This window comes from Varroa destructor, unplaced genomic scaffold (assembly GCF_002443255.2).
Source record: "Varroa destructor unplaced genomic scaffold, Vdes_3.0 BEIS01000004.1, whole genome shotgun sequence".
NCBI lineage: Eukaryota > Metazoa > Arthropoda > Arachnida > Mesostigmata > Varroidae > Varroa > Varroa destructor.
This window is the reverse complement of record NW_019211457.1, coordinates 50,942,617-50,964,418: the sequence shown is the minus strand read 5'-3', so window position 1 is coordinate 50,964,418 and position 21,802 is coordinate 50,942,617. Positions and strand designations below refer to the sequence as shown.

The window sequence follows — 21,802 nt, the reverse complement described above, 5'->3', positions numbered from 1 at the left end:
GATGCTATTCTGGTTTTTGTTTACAGTTTGTTTGCGGAAGGCGATGCTTAATCGGAGCTCCATAGGAAACGATATATTTTGTCGTATAATTTCAAGAAATCATAATTAGGTCCAGTCGAATCCTCTAACAACGTTCGGACGTTCATCTATCTTACATAATAGGTCATATACAAAAACAGTTTGCGCACCGCCTTTTTTGTAGAAGGAGCGAGACGATAGTAACTTTAGGATAAATCTTATTTTGTTACATGTTCTGGCCGTACGGCAACTTAAATAATCATGCGACAAGCGTTTCCTAAGTTTAGATGAACGGCTGAGCTCGCACATATGTGCATCTTTCGTCATCAGCAAATCCCGTCATTTACAGTCGCTTGGGGCAGTGCTACGTGAAGTTTATCCTGCCCGTTTCATGCAAAATAGACACGGCCTGTCTGATTTGAAGGCTCTGTTTAATAGAAATGTTTGACGCAGGTATGGCTTTACGCTTAACTTAGCTAATATGATTCCCTGTTTCATGTCAGAGCTTCTAACCATTTGACGGCCCGCGCAGCAGTTGCTATACGGTTTCGCTACGTCGCGCATCGTCGTTTAAGCACCGGTTCTCTATATGATTCAAACTATTGGTCCTCCGTATCTTCCATCGAAAGCCTAAAAACAGATTATTTGAAAGCGTTGCTAGCCCGCAGGATCTTTTTTTGAAGTTTATCGACTGGTTCGCTTTAAAAAAATATCGTCACTGAATAATTTTCAAGCTCTAGCTCCAGCAGACATGTAGTAGTCCAAGCTGCGCTACATAACCTTACCTGCGCTTCACTCATCAATATATATATATGTCAATACGGATAATTACACAAATAACATATTATCCATCAGACAATTGGCTAACAACACCAACCAACACAGGCGACACGTTTCTCGAGGTAATAAATGTCATCGCCTCGCGACTTCGGCGCCATAGGTTTGCAGGCGAGCGACAAACTCTCACAGTCGTCGTTGGTGTAACCTCTCTGAGAGAGTCTTCTGAGCCGACAGCAGCAGAAGGTCATGATAAAAAAAAAAAAGCGAAAAAAATCATCGTCTAACGAACTTATTAACTAGTAAAGAAGACAAGCAAAACAGTAAAAGGAAATGCCATAGCGTTAGCTTAAGCTGTGTGTATCAGAGTGTATCGTTTGTGCTGAACGAATATTTTATAGATAGACTTATTTGGCCATATCCGTAAGATGCAGTTGGCATTCTTATGCAAAGTTTGGTTTCTGTCATTTGTTCTGCTGGTCATCTTCCTACAGTTTACACCCGATTGTCTGCCTGTTTGTATAGAGCCCGCGTTAGATGAACCTTTTTAGAACCAGTCTTTTTTTCTTAACTTTTCATATCTATCTCTTCGCGTCGTAGTAAATTGAACACAGCTGGGCGCGTTCGCAAACGGCGACACATTTTTACCGGTGGTGACATAGGACGACGTGTTTCACTGCCGCGCGTATTTTCAATGCCAGGTCTGCTGAATATCGGATTGCTATGAACGTCTTTGCTCAGGTTTACAATTAGAACCCTACAACTTGATATTCGCTTTGTTAGTTGCGTCGGCTCTTTTCTTTTATGGCGGCTTCTTTTAAGGTAACTGAGTTTGTGTGTACGTATTAACGGTATCTCACCTACGGATAATGTAGACTCAATCTTCGTTAACTTTAAACTGGATTTTTAACATACAAATCATTGGGAGGCTTTTCTTATACAATCAACAGCTGTAGAAGAATTGTCGTCATCAAGAAGCAGATCTTTATTAACACTTTTGGTTTGCTAACCATTACGAACTTCTAATGCCTCTCTCACCATTAAAGTACGTTACCTATTCAAGTGTCAATTGAAAAATCTGCGGGCCACTGCTAAGGGTGCTTTAGGAGGTTATACATAGGATCATTCTCAAGTGTTGGTGTCTTCATAAAATTAATGACATACTAGCGCGTAGCTGAAACATTCGTAGCACAAGGAAGATTGTTGAGCTCTACATATTTATTTTAGAGGCTCATAGACTCATTATCGCGCGGTATAAGGATGTGCCCCGCTAACGAAGACATTTCCAACTGAACATGAATGAAATAGGGAACTGTATCATTTTCGTCAACGCAAAAATTAGAGCGCTGAAGCCGGTTCTCCGGTCCAACGTTGTCGCATACGGACCGGCTTTGTTTCATGCGTCCGCCACTGACTGCATGTGATTAGTTCACTGCTCTATTGGGCTCTACATACAGAAGAGATTCAAAAGGGCGCGATTAGAGAAGATAACAATGTTGTATTGTAAGCTGCCGTCGCCGCTGTCCTAAGTCTTGAAGATCAGTGCGCCGCGGCGATCACAATAAAATGCCATAAATCGTTAAAGCGACGCCAGCTACCAAAAACGGGAGGAAACAATATAAATAAGCGAAGAGGCAAAACGAAATGGACGCCTTATATCGACCCTGTGCCCGAAACTTCGTTCGGCCGCCAGGCGCCGCCACCGGTGTTATCTCTGTATCGGACATCTTGTCCGGCCCCCCAAACCACCCCCCATAGCTCATGCACACTATACAAAAGCGGGGTGGCGTGTCGATGTATCTGTGTGAATCTGCATACACTTCTCCAATTGTGTCACAAGTGTGAGTGTCTGTGGCTTGCCGCTTCACTTTCCTCTGATGAACCTTACACTTCGAATTTGGTTTTGTCTATGAACTTGAGCATTTTCGTCCAGTCACAAACCATGCTCATCAACGTCTGCTTCAACGTCGACGATACGCCGAGTCTGCCGATGCTAAGTCTGGTACCACACCATTCGTTCTTATCCAAAACATCTTTTCGTCTATCTAATTTAACATATGTATTGTTGTTAGCGGTGTCTGTGTGTCTGTCTGTCTGTCAGTCAGTCAGTCAGCCAGTCGGTTTATCTCAGAGAGAGATCCGTGTTCGATCGATGGGCGTCTATTTAACGTCAGTCACAGGTCGGTTCGACGCCGGGTGAAAAGACCGAATTTAATTATTGCGTCTATTATAGTACATGCTTACCTCGACGCAACAACTGTTAGTGCATCAACAGCGGTTAGAGCTGCTCGATAAGAGTTACGGCTCGTGAATCGATCGTTGCCGTATAAAGCGCTGGCAGTTGTTTGGTGCAGTATCGTCTTCTTGTCAGCTTCTAATGGCAGCCGTATAAATATTCTGTACTTTAGGCGGAAGAAAACCAACAAAGAATAGGGTTCAAGTATTAATAACGAAACTATACGTGATCCAATTTTTCGTTATTTTTTGCGTAGATTAGTGCCTGTTTACGACGCGTGACACCTGTTGCCATTGGCACTCTAAATGCCCAAAACAACCACAAAATAGTAGTAGTAGCCTATCAATTGCAGGTGGCAATTAATTTCGATCTCTAGACGAAATGATTGGGTTTCTTCAGTTGAAGAATCGGATGAATCAGAAAAAGTGTACTTATTGTAAGGCAAGACCTTTATATATCTTCTTTGTCAGCACAGATACACTGGGAAAAGGCAAGTATTAGGAGCGATAAAACAACGCTTGGACAACGCATCTAATCCGAAAATAGGAGCGCTCTCGTTTTCTCGCTGTTTCTATTGCTTTCGACCCCAAATAAACGATATCAGAGAGAGCTCCGAATGACAGGTACGATCATGTATGTAAACCTGCATACATTGAACTAGAAAAGCAAGAGCCTTTTTTAATGTATACTAGCAGATTTGATAGACTGGTTAGCTTTGGTGCGAAGTGTAGGCCAGAGGTCATACGTGGTAGCTAGCCATGTAGCCCCATAGCAAAGAGAATCCGACGAAATAGACGGAACAGTCGCCGATTCAAGTTAGGCTAAGCAGAAACGTTTTAGGTAACCATCAAGGCGGAAAATACATTTCTACATATAATATCAGCATTATAAGGTATTTCGTTTGTCAGTGCCAATTTGGAAAGAAAACGAATATCTGCTCGAACGATACATAAATGCTTTGAAGTGTTTTGCTGTTAAGCGTATGCGACTGATACCTTCGAAGCCATCCGCATTCAGATGGTAGTCTCTTCTTTGCCTCCTAGACACGAGCTGACGAAGACGGTTTCGCATACAAGTGACAAGCTTCTGGTTACTGTCCCCCCACGAATTTTATACGGCCGGCTTTTTGTTCAAAACCGCGAAGTTGTCGTGTTCTCGTGAAACGCTTGCGTCAGTCCACCTACAAACAGTTGACAAAGAGTTGTAAAAGCTAATTTTTGTAAACATGTCCTTTTCCGTGTTGACTCTTCGTACTTCCGTTGAAGAACAGCAACGGCTTGTCATTGGAGACGCTGGAGTTAAGGGGTGTGCTCGTCATGATGGTCGTCTGGCTGCTTTTATGGTTTCGCGTCAACTTGTCCCAAGTGAAGTTGATTGGACGTACTTTTTGCTTATATAGCATTCACAAATGGCAGTACAATTGCACAACGTGGCCAAACTGTAACAAGCGGCACGTTTTGGGCCGTCATAAAATTAAAGAAGTTTCTTTGGTCGGAAACACCTCCAACCTTTGAAAATAACAGCTCCAGCCCCGTGTGTGTGTGTGTGTGCCAGCACCTTAGAATTACAATAAATAGTGATACTAGTACGTCCTCGATCAGCAGCAGGAGGCGTCACGGTTCCCTATGCAAAAAAGATATATGCACCCCGTATAGTCAAATGATCAGCTCCACTCAATCATACGTACATGCAAAGTGAATCTCAAGAACAGAGCTCTAGGCCTCCGCCGCAGACAAACAATTCAAGCTTCAACAGAGACGAACTTCAGAACTTGAAGGTTAACTTCGTCATTACGTTATAGTTCGAAGCGAAATGTCCTATGATTGTAGTCTCAAGATGCTGTGTCTTCGACAAATGGATGCCGGGCTAGCGTCGATTGACGACATTGAATCTTTACAAACATTATATCGACTTTACAACACAGAAAACAATTACTGCTATAACGATTAGCAACTGTCGTCCCAACGCAATCGTATCCAGCGTTTCATTTATCATTATTGACCGAATAACACAAACACACATAAAAGTTATTTAGACGTAGCGAGACGGGAGGAGAAGGCGAAATCTAAGAGGGGCCTTCTGCCTATCTCCGACTCCCTTTACAGTCTTTATTCAGGCTGCTTGGGACGGCTTTTTGGTAATTATCTTTAAGAATAATGATAATAATGTTTCTCAAAGATTATGTTGATGATTTCTCATATCGGAGTGGGCCTGCGCGACACCTGCTACTACTTTGCATGCGAGTAGTATCGCCGAGCGGGAAAGAGCGAGAATCTGACTGTCGCTGTTGTTACCGTCGTTCCTGCTGGCGCTAAAAAGAACTTCGAATAACAACTTTTATCACCGTTTAATTTAATTACCGACCAATCGCGGTCGTTTCGAAGTTATAGTCATGCCTTCTATAAATGTATGTACAATGATAAACGCGCGTCTGCGGGTGTGTATTATAATCAGCTAAATGCACTCAAACACCATTTACATCGGCCTTCGGTACGGCGTCATGTTTTCACCTTGTCTACTCCATTTTGTATTTAGAACACAAATTGTTCGACAATTATATACGGCAGATACGCTATTAACACGTATTCGTACTACCTGTTATATATTGAAATTTAAAATATTATTTTTCATTTGCATTGTCTTCGAGCGGCCACCGGAGCAAGAAGGGAAGATAGATAGATCGTGTAGATCTATCGAAGTAGCAGTCCATACAAAAATACAGCTCAAAAGTATACATTGAGGTAACTTGACATTTTGGTAGTATGTCTCACCGCCGCTGCATGTCTTATAATATATAATAATCTATCCGTATAAACTGGGCTATAACATTTATTATTACCACGAAGAAATTCTATGCTCGTGGACCGGTTAAGGAGCAGCAGTGACAACAACGCAAACGAGGGTAAGTTAATCTGTTTTATATCGACCGGCAACTGTTAGCGCTCTTACGTCTGTTATGTTTTCAGTTATTGATGTCTATCGAGCACTGATTGTACGACTGAACGTACTCGATCAGAATCCCCGACGATTTTACAACTCCAAAGTCGGCTTGCCATACTATTGAATGTAATCAGCTTACCAGTGAGTTTATGTATGGCAAAGAAATCAATCCATAAACTGAGCGAGGTGATGTATAAATCTAAAAGAGCGACGCCGCATACGCCGAGGAGCGATCGAAGACGCTCAGTCGTTAATCGGTAAAAAAATCTGCGGAAGGACCACTTTATGGAGACCACAGGCTGCTAAGGAATCGGAACATTTCTGTGCTCGCTTCTTCGGTTGCGAAGGTTAACAAGCAATCGATTCTGGCTACGTTACTTACCACGACAAAGATTTCTTGTGTCCACAGCGCGTTAGGCGCTGTAACCTATTGCACAATAGAAAAAGTAAGATTTATCTATAACACAACCCCCTGTTTTAGGCTGTCCGTCGCAGGAACATCTAATAAAAGGCTGGCCAGACCGATAGGTAATTTGTTTTTCAAGGATAAATTGAAACGTTCCATCTAGAATAAGACAGGAGTTACCCATCAGAGAGCCAAAGCGATTGGCTTTTGAAACTATTTTTAGCTTATTTTTGGTTAAATACGACAGTACGCTTCCTATTTGTTTTTCCGAGCTTATATAATGGCGTCCATTCAAAATGTATTAGTCACAGCATACACGAGACACGGTCTTATCGATCTGGACTAGGCCGATATATGACAGCGTTTCACGAACTCCGTGGGAGTAGTTAAACAACTCCCACTTTAATTACATTGATCTCTCTCTCTCTCTCTCTCTCTCTCTCTCTCTCTCTCGCATTCTCCGTTTGCCTTTTCCCCTTTTTAATTTTTCGATGGCCTACCAATGCGCAACATTTCGACGGAAGGGTTGCAATCTAATAAAATCCCGTTCAACGTTATCTTTCGTTCCAGGCCAACTGAATTTGAGAATCGTGCCGAGGAGAATGACCAACCACATTGACAATTCAGATTATCCGATAATATCTGTATCTTTAATTATAGTTCTGAGAGATAATAGCACTGATTTTCTGCTGTAACGTTTCTCGATCTCGTGACGCATGAAATTTCTCTGGTCGCCATTATACATAAATGAGCGCATGTAAAACTCCGACGAAATAGGACATTTGTGCGATATCGGTCGACAGACATTGTTGCACTTTGCGATGCTTTGTCATAGCAGTTTCGTCGTGTGCTACGGTATGTGAAGTCCGAGGCGCTTATGTCACTTCATGTTCGAAGAAACCGAGCGGTTTAACGGGATGTTATTACATCGGTCGCTCTGCCGATGTAACGTTACCATTCGCTTGGCCGGCGCTGACAATTCTACCGATGCTGATGACAATTTTGTTGGCAGCGATGCAGATTCACTTTATTTGGCCATTGTTGGCAAGCTGTTCTTGACTGTGTGCACTGTCATGAACTCACCCCCCTTTTATCTTTTTCCGGTTAGGAGTGTCCTGTTTTGTGTTCGTTTCTCTACATACGCTTATCGTTGCCCGTTTCGGTTTCTTAATAGTATCATGTTTATTAGTAGGCCCCTTTTGGCAACATGCGACGAGAACATTTCTATCTTGCCCACATATGCGTGAAGCCATCTATTGCAACAGGGAAAAAGTAAAGTCATGCAATATACCGTCTGGCTGTATCTTTCCCTCTCCATTGTTGAAATTTACTATGGAAATTAATAAAAAAAAAAATGACAATTGTAGGGTATGTGGTGTTTCAAGCTAATATAGTTCATATATCGCTTGTGCTCCTCCGATAAATACTCGTAAATGCAGTTACAATTAACCGGGTTCCGAAAGGTGACCAGCAGTAGATTAATTGAAAAGGAGTTATTAAAAAGCTGCAAATAGGCCTAAGTAAACGCCTTTCTTCCTTGGTAGACTTCCTGAAAGGAAAATCCAATTTCAAAGGCCACTTTCTCAACCTGAGCTTGTTCTGGTTGGCCTATTAGTGCATTTGTCCTACCTGGAATAATAGAGCCCATTCATGCACGCTAGGTGCACCATTTAGTGACAACAAACAGACTAGATTTAATTCTGTGACCTCCCCAAGTGGCAGTTTGTTAAAGCTAAACACAAATGGATATAGATAAAGGAAGTCTCCCTCGATTTGTACGTGCGAATAGGTTTACACGTAAGCAGTACGTAACGGAGCTAATTAGTCTATTTTACGCTTTCTCTCTTTCTTTCTTTTTTTTTTTTTAATTGTGCTACATATATAGCGGCGATGCGCCTTGTTCTGTCATTGGGAATAGAGTAGATTCGCTCGAATAGCATCGTAATAAAATCATCACAAAAACAGCGGTAGATATAGGAAATACCAGTCAAGCCGGCCACAGCTTTAGTAATAGAAGCTTTACGCCTTAATTGCTTTTGGTTCGAGGGGACCCGACTGGTCGACGAAGGCAATCGGCCATGGTGGACACACACATGTTTAAGTTGTGAACAGAAGTTACTGATTCCTCATTCCGGACAATAGAGACAGTTTATCAGGGCTGTATTTTGCACTGATTTACGCTATGCTATGCTATATACGCATCTACTGGGTACAAAAAACCAGCGTTGAATATGTCTTGTCGGGCCGCTTAGTTAACCGCGCTGCCTTACGTAGCTTACACAATTAGAAGGCTTTTCCAGCTTTACAGGTTTCCATTAAGAAAACGTGTTCGACCATATTCTTTTCTTTTTTCTGTGTGTCCGTGCGTTTGCCGTCGTTATTAGTGTTACTGTTGTTATTAGCAGGCGCTGATCGCTAATCTGTGTAGGCTGTCGCTTGTAATCGAAGTAATGGACCATTTCCTCTCACTTCTCCGTGTACACCTTCTCCCCCATTTCGGCTATAAAATTCATCTTAAGAGCGAATCAGATCTATTGAATTTGCTGTGGTCACGCGAAGCAAACTGTTTGTGGACAGTTTTTTCCACTGCTGATCCTTGCGGCGGGATGCTGATGTCGATGTTCCGATGTCGATCCCGCACAACGAGGCGGCTCGTTTTCGCTGCTGTCGTCTGCGTCTTCATTGTCGTTGGAGACGCCGGCGGCGACGGCAGCGCGTTGACTTGAATTGAATTAAAAAGGGAGCAATGGCTGTTTACTAGATGTGGGTGAGAACGCTGTTGACGGGTTGATGCCAAATTTATTGGCCTAGTAGGCCAGATTGTTGTATCTTCATTCAACATGTGTTCCAGTCTCTCTCTTCAAGAGTGTACGTGTGTGTGTGTGTGTGTGCGTTTCATGTGTGTGTATGCGTTGTAGTCAGCGACGAGAAGGCTCTGTAGCTATTTGGGTGACGCTGTAGCTGAAGAACCGGCCAAGAGACCGAACGATAAAATGAAAGGTGACGTACAGGAGGCAGGAGCTACATTTCAGTAGAAACCAACGGAAAAAATAAAACTTCTTCGATCTTGTGCATTAATACTAGTGGCTGCGGTTTCAACGGAGTTCTGACTGTATACGACTGGCGAGCAAAAACGTTCTTATCTCTAGGTCGGCCGTTTCGAAATGGCGCTTCGGTCCGCCATGTTTACATTCGGGTCGCGATTGACATTTGCGTCACGGCTGACGATAATTTTTAGCATTAAAAGCTATGAATCTGCGTATGTATGTATGTACGTATTATGTATGTATGTATGCGTACGTAGGCCGCTGTACGAACGAGAGCGTTGCTTATATATAAAATGAGATAGAGTCAAAATGAACCATTTGCATTTTTTATACTACTATACGGTCAACAATAATAGTACTAGTAATAACGATAATTATTGCCATTATTATATCGACTGCATTTTGGAGAAAGATACTCACACGTATAAATATAAACAGATAAGTGATAATGGAATACGGTAAGGGATCATACGGAACCACATTTAAAGGTAGATGGTTCCATTGATTGACTGATGTTAACGTGTATATTGCGGTGCATTGGCTTAACGAACGATAATTAATGAAGTATAATTTTGAGCTGTCGTATCTTAAAGTAACAACCAGTTGTTATCGTTCCACCCGTATTCTCCTCCTTGGTTGCCTTCTAATCTAATCCTAATGCGGGTAGAAGATCAGTCATCTGAGGCCCCAGATGTCCAATTGGAAGTCTAATTCGTATGCACTATAGCGAAGCACGTTCATCAAACGTGGAACTGTACTATATTACGTGACAAATTGAAAAAGTATATACCTATACCTTTCGTATCAGTATGTAGATTAGTAGAAGAACGACGTACAAATGTAATCGTATCACAGAAAGGAGAACCTAGTCATGGAGAACAAGCAAGTAATTTAGATCCCGGATGAATTGGACTATAACTCTAATTATACGATTATTGCTACGAAAACATTTAAGTACTGCTTGTTGTAGCAGAGATACAACTTGAACTTGAATTATAAGAACAAAAGAGGCTATATACATATCCGATGTAGTGAATATCAAAGCACTGACTAGTTAGCTCGACAAATTGAAATCGTAGGTTTCTATTTTCTTACTGTACGTCTATTTTAATTGTTCTTTTCAAAAAGGATTTAAATTAGGACTTCGCTAAAAAATAGGTGACACTCCTTATGCACGGCTTCGTGCATAGGGCACCTGAGTCCACATTGGCTAGAATCGAGCACATGGGCTTTTTTTACATAGAGGACAAATAATTAATTAGTCCTATTCATACTGAAACAACCGATAGATCCAAATTGTATTTGAAGTTGAATATTGCACCACCTCGTTACCAGAAACCTATGGTTTCTGCAGTATTAGTATTTTCTGGAATGGACGTAAGCCCCTTTGTCCTAAACTTGTCTACAGCGGTTTAGTGAATTTTTGAAGGGCTGGTGTTGCGGACTGTTTTAGAAATCTTATATATATGTATATATACAAAATGTAACTTAGGCCTTATTTGCTGATATTTACGCTGTTTTAGCTCACGTACGTGGTGGTTACGAGATATTTCTATTAGATCGTCAAAGAAATCATATATATATATATATATATATATATATATATATATATATATATAATATTGATTTCCTCCTTTATTTAATAAAAGTTCAATTTAACGAGTGAGTTATGTGTGTGAGATTAACTTATAGCAATTATAGAAGTATTCCTTAAGTATAATAGTGTAGGTATAACGTCTAAATGGAATGTTACGGTACGTAAGCCTGTCTCCTTTTTGTTTATTCTGCCATCGCAACACTTCAGTTTACCGCACACTATACGAAGAAATATTTATTTGACTTCAGTTGGCTTCAATACTCGTTTATGTTTCTCGTCGCTCTGCCCGCCATTTACCCTTCCGTTGTCATTTTTGTAGTTATCACATTTTGTTATGCCATCGTTTTTGTTGTTGTCGTTGAGGTCGGTATCATAGTAAACGGACAATTTCTATTTTGGCGCTCCGGCGACACCTCTATCCCTTCCTGAAATGCCTCACACTCAATGTCTGGTCCTGGTGCCTATTGACGTCTTTCTGTGGAACAGCCACTAAAACCGAAATAGTTCAGAAACATTGAAGAAGGATTAGTTCAGTTGATGTTACAGTCACATTTTAACCGAGTAAAAATAAATGTCTGCGTTTTAATTCTTAATGAATTACACTAAGCACTCAATCTAATGAAAGCAAAAAAAGCAACAGATAACCACACAAGTCAGCAATACAGCCGGTCAGTAGACGCTCCGATCACGACGATAACACAGGCGATGCTGATCAGGGTGATGTCGGTGGCGATGATAACGTTTAAATCGTTCGATATTATTATTGGTGGTAGAGAGGTACACGCTAGTTTATATGTTCCGATTGTTACTATAGCTGCTATTACCACCGTTGTAGCTGCCGTCCTCCTCGGATTCGCTATGCTGTTAGTAAGTTTTTACAATGAAACCTGTTTTTATTTTCATTTGGTGGCATTTGGTTAGTACTGGTTGTTACATGATTATACAATCTATGATTAGGGTCAAATTAAAATGTAGCGTGGCAGCCTACGTGGACAGCTCTATACCAGTTTAGAGCATATACGGTACGTAATGTTGACTCTATTATCATCGTCGAACGCGAACATCATCTGTTATAGGCTAGATAGTAGGATATTCCAAGTAAGCTTGGCGGCGGAAGACAACGATTCGGGTAGCACAGAACAAACGAATTGATAGCATAGGTCCCTTTTCGTCTGCTGTAAGCTGTTCGCTGCAACGACGTATTGAATAGTGAGGGCGTTGTCCACCGCCGTTTTACTATCGAAGCAAATAAGACGACGATGAGTCACACATAAAAGATCGCATAGGGAACAAACAGATTTTGTAAAGAGAGATGAATCTTTCAGATTTCACAAAACAATTTGTGATATACTAAGGACACCTAGCGGAGCAGGTTCAATTTAAGGTAACGGGCAAGAAAGTTATCAAAAGCTGTTTTGACTGCGGGTCTTTGAGAAAGAGATGATTGACGAGGAGGCGAATGATAAACAGGGAGAATCCGAATTTGGGAGAGGATCCGTTAGCTTTTTATGCATGGTGCCGATTTAAAGTGTCAAAATCTCTGCACCACTGTTAGTTGCAGGTATAACTATACTTTTCGATATAAATCGTTGCTTTCCTTTTTTCAGAGGAAAAAGATATTTCATTATCACAGGTGACACTTTATCGGCGTTCAGTAGCTTGTATTTAATGGCACGAACCAGTACGTTAGACAATCTGTCTACAGCTGCGTAAGGCATGAGACACTTCGGTGCTGGAAATCAGAGGTAAGTGAAGCTTCTGCCAGTTACTGTGTCGTTATACCTAGTGCTTTACTTCGCTTGTTCCTTTGTACTGGAAGGAGCTTTCTTAATGGTGCCGCAATGGCGGGGTGTTGTGGGACCCGAAGACAGTATGAGAATACGAGAGTTGTAAATCAACCATGCAGAAGCAGCAGGGAAGTAAAACAACCAGAGTCGGAGTAGAGTCCTTCCATTGAGTGAGTGTAGGACGTGCCATGAAAATCTATTAAACTACTGACAAAGTACGAACTAAATACTAGAATATTAATATCACAGTGATATAATATACCCATGCCATATGTTTGGTTTCGACCAAATCTATTTTCTGTTGCTGCTTACGCCTGTGAGTACGGATGGTACTTCCAAAACGTCGGTGATTTCGGTATCTTCGTGCCATCTGCGGCTAAGCGAAATGATGCAAATGCGTATATTACAGAAGGCAATCCTTAATACGCGCCATACACGTACTTCCCAACTAAATAGTTATAGAAATTGTTTACATCTTTCACTTGCAAATATCGAGTTTTCAATACGTAGGCCAAATAACGCTTGGAGAGTGAAGTGAGCGTTTAACGCGACTGGTCCGATAATTAGCTATTCTAATTTGATCTATTATATTTAATATGATCTAATATAGTAATTTAGACGCAAAACGTTCCGGAAAAAACTACAGCGATGTAATATCTGACAGCTGCGAGGACCTGTACGTACAGCGCGATTCTGAATTCATTTATAGCCAGTCTTAATAATAAATCGTGAAACGAATATACGGCAATATGCGATAATCCTTAGTGAGTTCAACGAATAGGTAGACACACAAAAAGATATCACAGGCAGCCGTCCACACTGTATGTAAAGGTAACCCATATATATATATATATATTGCGAATGTCATTCAAAGGACACTTGTTAGTAAGTCCTTATTGTTCGCGTATCCGCAGCTGTTAGGTTGAACATGATGCCATAATTTCCTAATGAGATTTTTGTTTCTGTCCAGTTAATTACTTGAGCATTTTATTGATGCCATAAGCACCAGTACAAACTTTGCAATGACAAGTGCATAAGGGCTGGGGCGTCTCTCCCATAAACAAACGGCATCGGTCTATAGGTCTAGCGAGCCATTATTATAACGCAATCTTTGCTGTTCGTCTGTTACGTAGTACATTTAAGGACCAGCTAAGGCCTTGGATCGTAGGACAGACGAAGAATAGCTCCGGTTAATCCGTTCTTCTATCCATTTACTCCTGTTGTGCATTAATATTGAGAGAATGTTCGATATACTTTGTAATCTTTTCGGCAAGAACAATCATAAAAGTCGTTGAATCCAACTTCATCGACGCCTTTATCAACTTGCTTCATTTGCTTTCTCCATTTAAAACTCGAAGATTTTCTTTCATGTTAACAAAATATTAATGTGCCCAAAGTTAGAATACCATTTCCTAATATGTTATCATGGCTTGGGGTCGTTAAACGCTCATTCGATTTTACGTATTCTGCCGTTTATCGACGCACTAGGTAAGTTTGTCTGAAAACGACCGTATTCATGTCAATATAAATGCAACAGACAGCGACCACTGGATTCGGTTCCGGCTATCTAAACAACGGCAGCTTAAAAATATACATATCTGTATATCTGTTATGCATTGAATCTCGCTTGAATTGGACAAGCAGCTTTATCGGTACCTGCTACAACAATGCTAGGGCGGTCATAGCACGAGTACTCAGGGGCTATACCCATCAATCATATGTGTGGGACCAGATGAATGGAATCAAATTAGATGAAAGTGGTTATAATTGTATAAGAAATTGTATAATGTATAAAAGGCTAATTTCGGGACGAGGGAATTTGCAAAATCTTTCCAGTTATTTCAGGTAAGCATAAGACTGCCGTAATAATACGAATATTTTTTTGCTAGTATCGTTAGGTCAAAAAATTGAGGTTCAGCTGGAACCAAATAATGGCTCCGGTATACAATTTGTATAAAATTTCGTCCGAAACTCCGGTTACGTATAATTGGCTCCGAACAGCAGAAGGCTTTCATTGGCAACAAAGGTTTCATAAATCCGCCAGCAGTAGTCATACCAAACGTGAGACATAGTTGGATAGCGGAAGCAGTGGAACATCTTTTTTTTACGAAAAACGCTAAAGTTACTGGCGTAAATTAACGTACTCAGTTTTCCTCTGATGTGTCTGATATGTCCCCTAATCGATCAAGGCAAATAGGAGAGGCAAGCCTCTCCTTCAGGAGACCGCAGTCATAACAATATACGTGACAGAATGTCACGGCACCACTCAATTTTTTGAATCGCTGTTATAGTATGTTCAGTAAGCATTAGGCGCGTCGCCCTCCACGTGTAACCAGAAGCGTCTGAGAGTCACCTTTGTGATGATACATTCCTCCTGATTCTGCTGTAATAAAAAGCCGATTTATGTGGCGCCATACGGTGTCAAAAGATCGTCGCATGTGTCGTTCAATAGAATTGAATATGGTAACGTAGATCTAAATGATTCTATATGCTACTGCAGCTCGAGACTAAGAGAAAGACGCGCACAGCAGCAGGCTTAACCGTGTGCATGCTGAACCATTTCTATACGCTTGATTCATTCTGCAGATGTGCATTGTAGCCGTTGGGATGTGCATTTTCGTCTGAAGAGGATGACGAAAGTCAACACCGGAAACTCTGCTCGTCTCGTTGAATGAATGTCTAATTAAGCGCGCAATCAGCACTGACGAATGGAGTCTACTTCACTAAGTACTTGTCATATGGTACTTCAGTGCTTGACTGACCTAAATCTGGAGGATATGTATTGAAGCACGGGGCCTATTAGAGGAGTTTAGCTGCATTTTTTCAACCTGAACGCAGGCGCTCTTAGGTCTTTCTTTTCAAGCAAGAAGCATTATCCCTTGTCAAAATTCTTAAACGAAAATAAGTATTAGATTATACAGTATAACCCTACGAAATTATGAAACAGTATCATAGATATGATCACTTACGAATTTCGAAAATGATGAAGACGTTTTTAGCTCGTCTCTTTTCGCAACTTTTGTCTCCGATTGATTTAGCACGTCGGAGGCTGGATATTGATAGGATACAATTAATAGCACGGCTTAACATGAAACAGAACACGCACGCAGACGAATTGATTTGACTCCAGTTCATTGGGATCTAAAAGCTTCGGCCATATTTTCCCAACTGTAGCCGCGTCTGTTTCGCGGTTGTCGATAATGGAGTGATCCAATTAATTTCGTTTGAACTGGATTTTCATTCTATCACAGTACTTAGTGGCTCTGACAAGACTGTCAACTACATGGAAATTGCGTGTCGAACAAGTAAGGCCCGTCACTATGAAGGCATCTAGTGGAAAAAGGGTAGACCATTTTCAATAGGTCGCAATACATTACGCTTAAGTGTTATGAAGGACGAACGAGGTGCACAGCATTGTCCGTCAGACCAACCAGTCAAGATCAACGGTTGAGAATTAGTATCTACTAGTAAATGATAACATCGGACAAGCTAAACATACGAAAAGTCGCGAAGGTCAATTTACTCATTGAACTTGGCTGTTTTATAATATCCTGTAGCTTTACATACGCGAGAAGGATACGAAGGAATTGGTGAATCAACGTCAGGCTGTGTTGATCGCGTCGAATGGTGCTGATCTCCACGTGTATACCTTTTCTGCTCTGCCTAAGGACCCAAATTTCAAATGCCTATAATTAGCGAGATGAAAGCCTAGCAACACTTGCTAGCTGCACTCTGTTATTCCCATTTTATATTCGCTTGTTCTTCAACAGAAGTACTACATCAACTTTTGCTACTCGTTTTGATTCTCAGCAAACATCTTACTGCTCCGCCAGCTCTATCAGTCCCTTCTTTTTTTGCTTATACTTCTTCCACCAGTTTAAAGTCTTCATTCTAACGCTTTTTGTTTTTAACTTGTCGAGGAGGAATGCTTATCTATAAAATTTATATCTGACATTTCCCATCGTGTCTATGGAGACGACAAGCACACCATCAACAACAACCAAAACCCAAACAGCAACGACCGTAGCCCATACCCAACGATTTTAGCTCTCCTTCATATATATATATAACTCAAGTAGAGCTATTTTTCCCTGGCTGTCAGCTGCTTCTACACTGGACTGCGGTGTCTGTGGTGTTATGATAGCATTGCCATATAAACGGTACATGTTTTACTTAGGGGAACGGTCTTAACTCTTTATACACACAACGGCAACTATAACAAGGCTGTATTGCTATTATCAGTAGTAGCCACGTAAAAGTAGTAATAATAAAAGCGATGATAATGACAATAATAACACTGAATATAATAATAGGCTGTCGCTGTATGTATTCCAGGAAAAGTTCATCACGTGAATGTTATTTTTACTGCAGTTCTACTTTTCTTCAGGGATTTTCTTAGCGCTGTTGTTGTTAGCCAGGCGAAAAAAATTGCTACTGAGATAATTAACGCGTTTTCTAGTTTTCAATCTTTAAAACTCACGTCAAATTGCTAAACGTAGTGTTTAACCGATGATAGTTGTAAGCACGTCGCTTATAAAGTGGCCATAGATAAACCGACAATGACGTATAATATTCTGCCGCTTTGTAGTTTGCTGCGAGGTGGTTACCTTCGAAGCAGTTTTTGTTTGAAAACTTTATAAAAAACAACGAACAGAGAACCCAGAATGCATAGCGAACAAAATTATCTATATAGTCATTATATTGCACCTATGTAAGTTTGTCAATAATAGGTTTTACCTATGTGATCAGCGAATCATAAAAATAACTGGCAGGCAGGCCGACAATCGGATCCGTCCTAAAGTTTCAGTTGTGACGGCCCATTAAAGCATAAGGTTCACATAAAGACATTGAAGAAGAAAATGGTTGAAGCGATATCCGGTCCAATTTAAGAAAGGAAAGACGTATAGCACTCAGCTACAAAAAAAGTGATTGATTACTATAAGTATTAATCTTCTCTACCTTTGCTCCAGGCAGATGGTTACAGTGATCCGACTGTTAACACGCTAATGGAGAGCATGCGTTCTCATGAATAAAATGTATTTATAAAATGGCATTACTACTTATCGACAAAACGCCTCGACGACAGCGCCACCAAAGCGGGCGGTCGCAGACAATAAACGACTCAGCGTCTCTCTTTCTTTCTTCGCGACACGCAACATTTAGCTCTTTGGTCTGAAACTCTTAACTCTGCCTTGATGCAATCTTTTAACAAATTGAATAATTTTGAACATGTACTAATCTAATCATTGGCCCCTATACCATACTTGGGGTGTTCTTACCTTAATTCTTCACCTGTCTGGTTCGTTGGGGAAGAGATTCGTTCTTATGATATCCAGCGACCTTAATGCAAGCGTGGTTACACACAGAAATGTTCACACATTTGGCCCAGCAGCCACATTATTTGTTACTCTCAACTAGATAAATTTATTATGTACTGAATTAAAACGAACGTTTAATCAAGTTTTGGCGGCACACTAAATTACATTTCATGTTTTCTCATAGGATCAGCGTTCCGTGGCGGATTCGCTAATAAATTAGGGATGGAAAATTACTTCCAGTTATTGGCAGGACCAAACAATTGTTCCCGCGAAGGGGACGGCAAACATATACGAGGTAAATACCAACAAACGTCGTCCGCATGCGAAAACATCTATTCAAACTATAAGTCCTTTTGAAGGAGGATAATAAACAAACATAATTGTAAACAGGATCACTGGTCACTCGGGCGGTTATACCTTACACAATATATAATATTGTTACTTGCATTTAAAATATCGCCGAATTTCTTGAAAACGAACATATATATAATGGAAAAAAATAGAAATAATTTCTATTTTTATATATTATACGCCCTTTAAAACGGATTCATTTATTTTTCTTTAGCAACGTGGAAGCAGTTCAGTCATAAGTTTTAGTGATTAGAAATAGCCTTCACTACTCTCCGCGTTAAATTCAATTCTGAAGATACTGGCAAATTTATCTTATGTCACGGCATGGGTAATATATATATATACAAATATATGTATTTGCGAAGATACTCAGATCAATCGAATCACATGTGAAGCGTCATAACGTTAGTCTAATGCGAGGCCATCTTTGAGGAAGGAGACAAACCTCACGCCAATATATTACTGATCTTGTTTTATATCCATGTTATTTGGGCTTTGTTCTTGTGCGCAGATATCAAACGCTGGAGTTAGAAAAAGAGTTCCACTTTAATCATTATCTGACTCGAAGACGAAGGATCGAGATCGCCCATGCGCTTTGCCTCACCGAACGCCAGATTAAGATTTGGTTTCAGAACAGGCGGATGAAACTCAAGAAGGAAATGCGAGCATCGAAGGACGGTGACGCAAATGATGAAAGTAAAGATGAGAAAGATGGCGGTGAAGGGGAAGATAGCTCGGATCAAAAAGATACCAAGTAAGTACAATGTGCACTTAGTAAGAAGTCTTGTTCTCACACCTTATTACATATTGTCCCGCATAATTTAATATTTTTCTGGAATCATTTGTCACTACCACAGCTCTATAACTATGATTCCCTGTTCCTGTGTAGTTATACACAAATACACATTTTTTCACTTAACGACGCAAATTTGCTTAATAAATTGGAATAATTTAATAACTTAATAGCTTAATTCAACAGAGATACTCACGCATGCTACTAAAAACGTTTTTCTTTTAGGTTTTACTCACTCCGTGTATAGAGTGCAGCCCTTAACTACCACTGACTTAAATATCTTTTTAGGGCGGAAGTTCAACAGACGCTGATACAACAACGCTAGCCAGTGACAGTGAGGGCGACTCTGAAGATGGAGAAGTGGACCCTGTTGGAGAGGAGTCCGGCGGTATGGTAGGTGCTAGAGAACCTTTGAGTGTCCTTAAAGGGCTCAAAGGATTTAAGGATCTCAATAGAACAAGGCATATCAATGGATGGGACGTCAGATGATCGAAGCACGGCCAACTCGCCGTGTCAGGCAACGCAAACAGCGACAGAGGATACCCGAGTCATTGGTGTCTTACGGGACAAAAGTCCCCCACCATTGCAACAGTCCAGTCCCGTTCCATTTAACTATAGGTAAGTAGTTAGCAAACCATGTTCGCAAATGAGATCTACTTTTTTGTTGTTTTTTGTTTTTTTTTTGTTTAGTAAAAAAAAGCGGCTAAAATGATTGCTGTCATATATGGCATGCATGGTTTTCACCGTTAAAGCTTTTTGTATTTTTAAAACTCTGCAATTCGAAATTTAAATTGTGTATACTCCCTTTTCCTTTCTGCAAATGTGTTGGTCTTCTTTAGTTGACTGGTTTTGTAAATGACGCCAATAACTCTGTGCTTGATTTATTTTTGTTCCAACAGCATCCCGCACCTCAGCAATCTTCAGCAGATGTCCCAGCAGCTACAAAGCTCTCAGGGAGGAACATTTTTGCAACAGCAGCAGCAGCAACATCTGCAGATGCAGACATCGTCTCCTACACCGACGATTTTCTTTCCGCTGGCATTTGCTCCACCTCCGTGTGGCGAAACCGCTTCGCCTTCCCCTCCAGCGACAATTCTTAACGTCATTTAAGCGAGTGGTTACTCAACAGCCCTAGAAAAATTAATTTTCGTTAGTGAAATTGTCCAGTGGTCGAAAGATATCTAGGATGGTTTCAGGAATTTTGAATTGGCTAAATGTCAGCTCTTTTCTCCACGTTGGGCTAATTGAACAAGCTAATTTTCCCAAAGCTACATTGATAACCTACACCAATGAGCGTATGCTCTATTCTTATACATGCCTTATCAGAAAATTCTGAAATACATTTACTTCATGTTAGAAAACATAACTTATACATCTTTAAATTGAACCAACTTGATGCATCAGCACTCGCATATGTTCGCCTGCAGAAGCTTGTATGGGCAAAGATCTAAAGCCAAACGTGTATGATGAAGATTGAAACTCACTTGTTACAAGTGCCTACCAGCGTTATTATTATTACTATGATTATTAGTGTGACTTTTATACTGATATACCGCCTATAGAGCATCTCATCTAGTGAAGCGACGTGCAATCTCGTAGTGTGTACGACAATTAAGTTATTTCAGATCGAGAACTTTCTTTTCACAAATACGAATGCGCACCTATTCATTATAGACATATGACCAATAGTGGTTGACCTTTAATAATTTTGATTTAGACACGTAACCTCGTAGTGATTATAGGGTACTCTAAATATGAAGTCGGTGGATCCGATTTGACCTCCTGTATAGTTAGATAGTTATATGAGTATTGATCGTTCGAGTTGTACTCTCTGCTCAAAGCAATATTTCTAGTAAATCTTCAGTTCCTTTAAGATATGAAACATTTTTATTATCATTTAGAAAGATACAAACATCTGTATTATCGATATACAATATATAAGCTGATTTATATATTTTGATGAACATTTTGTTTAGGTAAAGGCGTATTATGCGCTGCGATCCTGTTGAACCGGAAGACGTTGAATAAATTTGAAGCAGACGAGCACTATCTTGTTAGGCAAATGTTAGAGCTGTTTAATTATATTTATCGACAAAAATAGGATACTTCGTTAAGTCGCATTTCTGTTTCAGTGATATAAGTCAAACTGCATTGAGGTAGCTCTTGCCAATCGTCAATTCCTTATCGATGACTGATTTCAACTACAAAGGTTTTTTCATGAACATATGTTTACACACAGCTCCCGCTAGACCGATCTGTGTGGAACACGGTTAGCGACACTTATTATTGCTGATATCCATTGTTTGTCTGGTGGAAACCAGATTTATCACCATCTATGGTCTATTATGTCAAAATTAAGCGTTTTCCTTTTTATATGACGTCTTCCCTACATTGCAAGAGAACGATAGCTATTCACTTTAAATAAAATACATTATTTGCTTAGAAATTGTTTCTTTTTTGTGATAGATTCACACCTATTAGAAGAGTAATGTTTAAATGTGAGTGAAGTAGTGGGATAGGCGATGCGAATAA

At 40.4% G+C, this 21,802-nt stretch overlaps 2 protein-coding genes and 1 long non-coding RNA gene across 3 annotated transcripts in view; 2 read left to right on the top strand and 1 right to left on the bottom strand.

The window, feature by feature from the left end:
• The window catches only part of LOC111250410 (uncharacterized), a 58,204-nt gene that overhangs the window by 13,963 nt on the left and 22,439 nt on the right, over positions 1-21,802 (top strand). The window lies entirely within an intron of this gene.
• Positions 11,184-11,809, bottom strand: LOC147756331 (uncharacterized). The gene is made up of 2 exons (XR_015325790.1): positions 11,670-11,809; positions 11,184-11,510 (listed from the first exon to the last, which is right to left on the bottom strand). It is a non-coding gene; the product is annotated as an uncharacterized LOC147756331 (long non-coding RNA).
• Positions 19,568-21,716, top strand: LOC147756330 (uncharacterized). Its single transcript, XM_086987751.1, has 2 exons — positions 19,568-19,888; positions 20,170-21,716. Exons 1-2 carry the CDS (start codon positions 19,740-19,742, stop codon positions 20,378-20,380), a joined length of 360 nt encoding a protein of 119 aa, XP_086843877.1. The 5' UTR covers positions 19,568-19,739; the 3' UTR covers positions 20,381-21,716.

Coding starts and splice junctions, on each gene's coding strand:
- LOC147756330 (XM_086987751.1), top strand. CDS start 19,740: ATGGATGGGACGTCAGATGATCGAAGCACGGCCAACTCGCCGTGTCAG. Junction 19,889..20,169: donor CCCGTTCCATTTAACTATAG/GTAAGTAGTTAG, acceptor TTGTTCCAACAG/CATCCCGCACCTCAGCAATC.